Source organism: Periophthalmus magnuspinnatus, chromosome 10, assembly GCF_009829125.3.
Source record: "Periophthalmus magnuspinnatus isolate fPerMag1 chromosome 10, fPerMag1.2.pri, whole genome shotgun sequence".
NCBI classification, from domain to species: domain Eukaryota; kingdom Metazoa; phylum Chordata; class Actinopteri; order Gobiiformes; family Gobiidae; genus Periophthalmus; species Periophthalmus magnuspinnatus.
This window is the reverse complement of record NC_047135.1, coordinates 2824666-2833548: the sequence shown is the minus strand read 5'-3', so window position 1 is coordinate 2833548 and position 8883 is coordinate 2824666. Positions and strand designations below refer to the sequence as shown.

Sequence of the window (8883 nt, the reverse complement as noted above, 5' to 3'; positions counted from 1 at the left end):
TGAGTTTGTTATTATGCAGATGATTAAAAATATATATGCCCCCCCTGCAAAAACAAAAAACAAAACAAAAAAACAAGAATAACATGATAAACTCTTAATATTTCCACACATTTGCCATGAGTCTAAATGTACCACGTGATCAGTGTCAGCTTTATTTTCACGCAGACACATTTTCACCAGTACTTCAGTGTTTTTGTGCGTTTTACGTGCGAAAACAGACTCACGTGTAAAAAGTCCAATAACATCAAAGTCAAACAGAGTCGCTCTCGTGCCTTTATTCTGAAGGACTGTCCCGGATGTGCGCTGTCCCCTCTGCGCTGGTGCGTGTGGCGCTGACAGCTGCACACCGCCAGGGAGAGCTCAGAGGAAAACCGACCGGGAGCCTAAAACTGTGAAGGTGCAAATCTGACCGAGCAGCATCGCGGTGTCATTGGTGTTTCCATGAAAAAGCCCGAGCGACGAGGCACTTTTGGGATCTACAAACACTCCTCTCCTCTCCTCCGCTCCCTCCATGCTCTTTTCGGACCCGCTTTTCTGTGGATTCGGAGCGCGCGCGGTGCCACAGAGATGAACTGAGCCAAGCATCAATTAGCAGCTTTACTGTATCACTATTTATGCAGCGGGGGAGAAGGGGCAAACTGCTCCAGGGAGGTGCTCTCGCGCTGCATGGGATTGTTTTTGACGAGGACGCGCCGTTTCCGATAAGGACGCATTGGGCACCATGAGCTCCAGCGGTGAGTCCATCCATCCCCGCGCGCTCTGCTTTCTGCTTGTGCACTTGAAGCGTTTAAGGACAATACCTATGGAAAAGCAGCCACCCACTGTGCGCAAACGCTTAGGCAGTGAGCAGAAACCAGCGCGCCAGGTTGTAACACAAGGCGCTTTTACGCACGGGCACGACGCACAGGGGGGAGTTTTCCACGTTTTTATCCCGCGTCGTTACATTTAAGCTGTTGAATTGCGTTTTACTGGAGGTTTGTGGTGGTAAACACGTAGTAAGCAGGGTTCCTACAAATACTTTCCCCGTGCTAATCTGGATAATAGACTTGGGGCAGGGTTAGGGAGGATAGTCGAGCTAATAATATCTTGGAGGTGAAGCGGCGTTTAAGTGCTGAAGGATTTTTTCGCATTCTTGTTTAACTTAACAGCTGTTGCTTGGTTTCCTCCCATGTTCTGGTTGCCTTTGAGTCTCCTCTCGTGTCTGTCCGTGCGTGTTTACAGTGGGAGGACATGCAGATGCAAACGAGGACAGCCCTGGTTGGATAAGTCCACGTTTGGGTTGTGTCCACGGGTGAGATGTTCAGCTTTAGGGCTCTGTGGTTTGACCTTACCATCACCTGACCCCCATCCTCTCTCCCTCAGCTGAATCAGGGTTTTTCCCTTTGGCAGTTTGGATGCGCTGGTTAACTCATGTGTGAGACGGTGCATAATGGTACAGAGGAGACAGTAAAGATGCAAAAATACTCAAAAGTTTTGCGAATCGGGTGAGATTTCTTGAGTTGAACCTGTCCGGGATCTCGGATAACATTGAAATGAGTGACTGAACGTGCAATTTTGGGGTCGAACTGTGCAGAATCAGTGAGGAAAATACAAAACAGAGGCTTTAAATGCGTAAATATGTTTGTCTTTTATGTGTTTTATGTGTGGATGTGGTTTTAATGTCTTCAACTAGTGATGGAAATGCAGAACAAACACTTAAACGAACATAAATCTGTGTTTAATCCTGTTTTTTAGGATCATTTAAATGCAGTTCCACACAAAAATGTTCTAAATTTTCAAACCTAAGCCTGAAAAAAAAGCTGGAACTGCATATTTTGGGCCTCAATATTACAGATACTTTATTTTTTAATCCTTAGTGCACAGTTTGAACCCTAAATATGTGTAAATATGTTTGTCTTTTATGTATTTTACGTGTGGATGTGGTTTTAACTTCTTCAACTAGTGGTTTAAAATGCAGAAGAAACATTTAAATGAACATAAATCTGTTTTAATCCCATGTTTTTTACACTTTTATCATTTAAATACAACTCCATATAAACGTTTTCTATTCAGATCTAGGTCGGAAAAAAGCTGGAACTGCATATTTTGGGTCTCAATATTAGTTTTTCTTTGCAAAAAGTGGAATATTTGGGGTATTTTTGTTGTCATATGATCAAATTTGAGCTGCGGCGACGTGAATAAGTCTCTTTTCTGGCTAATTACTGCGGTGTTCTGGCGTTTATCCGCTGCAGCTCGTGTCTTTCAATGAAACAGTTGATTTTAAATGTTCACTGGGATTATTTTTGCAGTATTTCAGTGTTAATCAGTGGCATAAAGTTGTTTCCATATCATCGTTTATCGTGGTATTTCTCTGTAGCGTCGACACGTGTTAGGTCTGTTCAGAATGCAGCGATCTGATTGGCTCATGTGACCAAACACGCTACGAAAAAAAACTTTTTAAAGCAGATATTCGGGGTTCTGTAACTAAATATGTTTTCAGAGTATTTGTCCCATCGATTTTACTCTGAAATGATCTGAACGTTCACTTTTCTAGAGGAGGATCAGCCTGTTTGTTCTGTATCTGTGCCGCCGAGCGAAGATACAGGTCAGATCTGTGGAGAGGCATTAAGAAAGTTTTTTTTTTTAATGTAATTTAATAAAAGCAAGATAAATGTTTAAGGCCAAACTGTGGAGCGTTCTAAACAAAGTGAACCAAAGTAATCATGTCCAGCTTTACGAAAACTGGATCAAAGATGGACGCTGTCAGGATTTGAGCGTCCGCAAAACGTGGAAAGGGATCATAGACGTGGACTGAGCGAGCGTGACGTCACCCACAGCGTTCAGCTCCAAATGAAGCTCATCGAGGCCAGAGCAATTATAGCGGCGAATTTGGAGCTGAGTTTCACATTTGGAATTCCGACCACGAGTATCATAGCAACCAAAGAGCCAATCAGGAGTGAGGTTGTTGGACGTAACGCCCCTTCCCATCCGCAACGCTGGTTTAGTAGGGAGCGGGCGCTTAGCAACGCTGTCGATCAAACCTGTTGCTAACCCAACTCAAAAATTCTAAAAAAAAAAAAAATCAAGTAAATAAAAAAATTCAAAGTAACAAAAAAAAATAACAAAAAAAAAAAAAACTCAAAATAACATAAAAAATATAATAAATATAACAAAAAAAACTCAAAATATAAAAAATCCCAACTCAAAATAACTAAAAAAAAAATCTAAATAACTATAAAAATAAAGTTAAAAAAAATAAAATTCAAAGTAACAAAAAAAAAAACAACAAAAAAACAAAAACAACTAAAACAAATTTTAAAAAATCAAAATAACAACAAAAAACTAAAAAAATAAATAAATCAATGAATTAATTAACCCCAGGATCATGTAGAGGGTTAATACGAACATTTAAGACCAAAATGACGAGTCTGACAGCAGCAGAGACAGAGAGAGGAGACAGCTTTTTCAATGGAAAGTGAAATGGAGCCGGAAGTGCGTCCATGATCACTTCCTGTTTGGAACACAGTAGCTAGCAGGTTAGCTACATCCATTTATATAAACCAGGGGTGTCAAACTCAAATTCACAGGGGCCAAAATTAAAAACTAAGACAAATTCCCAGGACAAACTCAGTATTTGTTGTAAAATGTTGTGCACCTGATGTGTGATGTTTAACCTTTTCATATGAAGTTTAGATTTGCTGAAACACAACAACTCAAGCTTGATACGACAAATGAGGACTTAAATTTGAAATAAAGACACCTCAGTAGTGTTTATTTCATTTTTATGAATTTATTTTATGTTTCTATAAATAAATGAGTCAAAAAATAAAAATAAATAAATAAATAAAATAAAATAAATAATAATTCCATTGACTGGACTATCAACTATTAACAGTAAAAAAGGGCATTAAAAAAAAAAACATATATTCAAGTTCAATTTTTACTCTGCCATTGGTCTCCACTGCGCATCAGCGTACTAGCAAAGCATTCTGGGATTTGTAGTATTAGTGGTGCATGTGCTATATACCAGCGTTCCAGCTCTAATGCACATTTGATATGATGTCACGGGCCAAATATAATTGCACCGCGGGCCAGATTTCGCCCCTGGGCCTGAGTTTGACATATGTGATATATTGTCTATTGTAGTGATTCATAAAAAAGAGATAACACACTGAGTTAATAAATCAATACAGAACATACTTAGAAAAGCCTTCACTCCATTGTAACCACTGTATCCTCGTACTTTACATTTGCCTGAGTTTTCTGCATAAATTCTCGGACTTGTTTGCTCGCCGTAGCCGTGTTCTCCGTGACGTTGTTGTTGTTGTTGTTGTTGATCTGTGCGAGTCAGAGCCTGAGGCGGCGGCACATTCCGTAACTGTCAAAAGGCAAGTTGAAGTTTACTTAAGAACACGAGGTCACATCCTCCTTGTCTTCTCCGTTTTGACTGAAGAGGTGAGATCTCCCTGCATCATTCATAACACAGTCTATTCTCATGTTGTGGGCTGCTCCATTATTCATCCCAGACTCCAAACTCTCTGCTCCTCGTCTCTGTCAGCGCTTTGTTAAAGTTAAACAAACGTTGTAAAGAGAATAAAGGATTTCTACGGGGACTGTAGACCATTGTGTCCTGCGTCCTGATTGGCTGTTGGACTGTAGACCATTGTCCATCAGTCTCCTCCGTGCCGTGTCTTCTGTCCAGTACAGAATGTGTTCAGACAAATTTACATAAACGTTGGATCTCAGTGTGACTCTGAAGTGCTGTACGTTTGCGATTTGTTTTCTCCACCGACAAAACCCACAATGTCGATGAAACGTTCTGCACCGACAAAGACGCCTACGAAGGTTTGAACTTTGAGAGAGTTTAAACGAGAGAGAAATGTGAGAAAATGTTAACGCCTGTGTGAGAAAAGTGTACAAAGTGTGTGGTGAGGGGTTTTACAGACAAAAACATAGAGAATAATGTAAAAAATAAAGCTGATACTTCGCGGATTTCGTTTATTCCGGGTTATTTTTAGAACATGACCCGCACGATAAATGAGGGACCACTTGTGAGCTTTAAGTCATGTCATAATGTTGTTACCTGTTACATCTCCAAACCTCAAAACGCTCTGTTCCACCTCGTGATGTCATGAAGTGGTAGTTTTCACGTTAACATCTCCTTTTACCTTCAGTTCAGTCGAGATAAGTGGCAAGTCCAGAGCTGAAATGATCCAAATGATTCTAGAAATGAAGGTGTGTGGAGTTTAAAAACACAGTGGAGCACTTCCTGTATCACCACACGATGACATCACAAGGTGGAACAGAGCGTTTTCAGTTTGAGAGAAGAACTCAATCATCTGCCTAAATAATACCCATGATGCTTTATTTGAAGAGTTTAGTTAAAAGAGAGAGCTGCACAAACGTGAAAACTCCGCTCTGTTTTGGTTTGTAGTAGAATTTGAGTAAAATAATCAAAATCTGTCCTAAATATCGGCCCAAAAAAACCGTCAGGGCTTATCTGTCGTTGGTTTCTCTGGATTCTAAACCATGAAAAAAACATATCAGTCGATCTCTAATTAGGATTAAATGGATTTATGCATAACAGAAAAGAGGAGGATGGAGCGATCGCTGGAGCTTTGGGAATTACACAACTCCTCAACTGATCGACGATATGTCTTTAGTCGACCAGGAACTGAGCGGAACAGCCTCGTACCAGGAGCGTCCTCTCAGCCCCTTCGTTTAAGAACATCCTGCGTCTTCACTGAGTCGAAATGGGAGGAGCAGAAATGTGTGATTTTAAAAACATGTGGTTAAACAGGAAAACGAGCAGCGTGTGTGAGTCGACTGTACCTGTGGTTTGACCTGAGGCTGGCACCTCGGCCCGGGCAGATGGTGCAGTGACACGGACCGAGGCGAGTGCTGCAGGGACACACACACACACAGATACACACAGACACGCACGCACCCCCCCCCCCACACACACACACACACAGATACACACTCCTCTCCTGTTCTTTCTGGTTCTGTAGCTGCACTGATCACTTTTGTCTAAATACACATTGTGCCGATTTTCAAGGGTTTTTGAGAATCTTTAGTAAAAGTATGATAATAATAATAATAATAACAATAACTGAAAGCGGTGATAAAGGCCCTCCCCACCCCTTGCGACCACGGGGTACATGCCGCTGTGAAGTTCACGCCTCTCGTTCCCGCTCACGTCGCCCCTCCCCCCAAACTCAGCGTTTACCTGATTCTACTCCATTCATTCCAAGAGCATTTACGACATTTTCACACCTGCACAGTTGGAAATGGAGGTGTGTCTTCGTTGACTTTTCAGTCTGGTGTGTGGAATATGTGTAATAAATGTCAATGGTCTATGACAAACTGTTTTTTTCATCCCAGTTTAACCAAAACCAAAAATGTATTTCTACTGATGTTGGACGTTGCCGTGGCAACACATTTGCAAATAGATGTATGTTCTCATTGGCTTTTGGTTCAGTGTGTCAATATAGATGTACATGCCAAATTTAAAATGTGATTTTTAAAAATAACATTTGAAGGGGGCGCTACAGAGGCGTCTTTAAAGTTACAGACCTAAGTTTAAAGACGCCTCTACAGGCGTCCAGCTCAGAAATGTGCACACGTTTTATTGGGTCCATTTAAATACGACAACATTTGTGAAACATACAGTTTTTTAAATTGTTTTTTATTTTATTTATTTATTTATTTATTTTTTTAGTCTAAGTCAAGTCTAAGTCAAGTCTAAACCAGGTCTAAACCAAGTCTAAACCAGGTCTAAACCAGGTCTAAACCAGGTCTAAACCAGGTCTAAACCAAGTCCAAGTCAAGTCTAAACCAGGTTTAAAACCAGATCTAAATCGGGTCTAAACCAAGTCCAAGTCAGTGTTTTACGACGGCTTTGGCTTCAAAAGGTCCGTCACTTCCTGCAGAAACATTTGCAGCTCATTTCTATCATCCATGGTCTTTGTCCAGTCAGTGTCCTGTCTCTCTCCCTCTGCACCCATGTTGACAGACAGATCCTGATTGAGTCTGGTCTGCTCTTCCAGTTTGATCCTGATGTGCTGGAGCTCACGTTTGCCCTTGGCGGTTTTGGACTTTTCCTCCTGGTTCTGTTTCTTCAGTGCCTCATTCTCGAGGCGCTCGTCATACAGACGTCCAAGCTGATAGTCAAAGTTGTTTCTCAACTCCAGGTGATATTTGTGTTGACTATCTCGTTCTGCCGCCATTTTCAGCATTATATTTTGGAGCTTGGTGTTCTTCTCCCTCTCGTGTTCCAGCTCTTTCTGCAGACTGTTTTTCTCCTGTTGCGTCCTCTGTGGAGATGCACCCAGGTCCTGCAGCTCCTCGTCTTGATGCTGCTCGGTGTGTTTGACCTGGCGCTGCTGAGTCTCCTCGTGTATCTTTGTAAGTACACGATTACGTCTTCAGCAGTTCCGCCATCATCTTCTTCATTTCCTGAACATCTCTCTCCAGTTTCTCATTGGCCTGAGTTTTGGACCTGAGGCTCTCTTCAAGAAATTCTATTCTTTCATTGGCCTCAGAAAGTTCTGCATTCTTCTCTAAAATGACCTCGTCTTTCCTCTCTAATTCCTCTCTCAAAAAGAGGTTAGTGTCGGTCTTGATCTGCAGATCCTGAAGGATCAGATTTTTACATTTCTGTCCTTCTTCCAAACTTTGACACACATTTTCTACCAGGAGATCTTTTTCGTAGATGATTTGTTCGACTTCAGATCTCGTGTCTGATAGCCTTACCCTTAGATCTTTGAGTTCCTCCTCCTGGCTCTGACATTTTTCTTGGAGGAACTCGTTTTTGCTGTTGATGGCCTTGAGCTGTTCTTTCACAAATTCAGTCTGTGATCAATTTATTCATATAGCGCCCCCTAGATATAATCACCTCCGTGGCGTTGTCCAGTTTACTCTGCAGCTCTCTGTTCTGCTTTCTGAGCGAAGGTTTTTTACTTCTAAACAACAAAAACATATTTGCTGCTTTTAGTTGTAAATGAAATAAATTCCCTGTAAATGAATAATGCATAAGAATGGAAATATATTCCATTTTTGGGACGTTAGAATGATGCGACTGTTACGTTGTTCTCCGTTATGAAGAGCCTCTCTTTAAACTCTTTCACAAGTCCAGGTCAAACATATTAAATTCAAATGTTTTTTGTTTTTTTTAAATAACATTTTAAGGGGGCGCAATAGAGTCTAGAGCCTTAATTTCCCTGTCATTACATCCAGTTCAGAAATGTGCAGACGCGCTTCATTGAGTCCATTCAAATACGACAATATTTTTGAAAAATACATTTTTTTTAAATCTTTTTTTATTTCAATTTTGTTTTCCAATTATTTATTTATTTATTTAATTTTTTTTTTCAATTTTTTTCTTTGTTTTTTCAGGTCTAAACCAGTGGCCTTGTATTCCTGGTGGAGTTGGTGGGTGGGGCTTAAAAGGTGATGTCGGTCTGTCTCACGCTAAGATCTTTTTGTGAGAATCCTGGATCGGTTCCTCCTTCACAGGTTCCAGGATTTTCTTCACTTCCTGGTCCTGTCCTTTCCGAAAACTAGCTCACTGTCTGTCTTAGCGTTGTCCATCTGCAGGCTGTTTTGGGACGGCTTTGCCTTCAGAAGGTCCCTTACTTCCTGCAGAAACGTTTGCAGCTCCTCTCTAAAATCAATGGACTCTTTCCGATCATCTTGGCTTTCTTGCTCCCCCACCATTTTGAGGACTTGATTTCTCGTCTTCGAGCTGTTTCTGCAGGCTGGTTTTCTCCTGTAGGGCCCCGTGTACAGATGCATCCTGAACCAAGTCTAAGTCAAGTCTAAACTAGGTCTAAACCAAGTCTAAGTCAAGTCTAAACCAGGTTTAAAACCAGATTTAAATCAGGTCTAAACCAAGTCCAAGTC

General features: G+C 41.1%; 1 protein-coding gene across 2 annotated transcripts in view; it reads left to right on the top strand.

Annotated features, from left to right (window-relative positions):
• Positions 1-387: 387 nt before the first annotated feature.
• The window catches only part of ablim3 (actin binding LIM protein family, member 3), a 112822-nt gene continuing 104326 nt past the window's right edge, over positions 388-8883 (top strand). For both annotated transcript variants that reach the window (XM_055224644.1, XM_055224643.1), the window contains exon 1: positions 388-734. In XM_055224644.1, coding sequence (XP_055080619.1) covers positions 722-734 — 13 coding nt within the window. In that variant the 5' untranslated portion in view covers positions 388-721. The remainder of the gene's footprint in view (positions 735-8883) is intronic.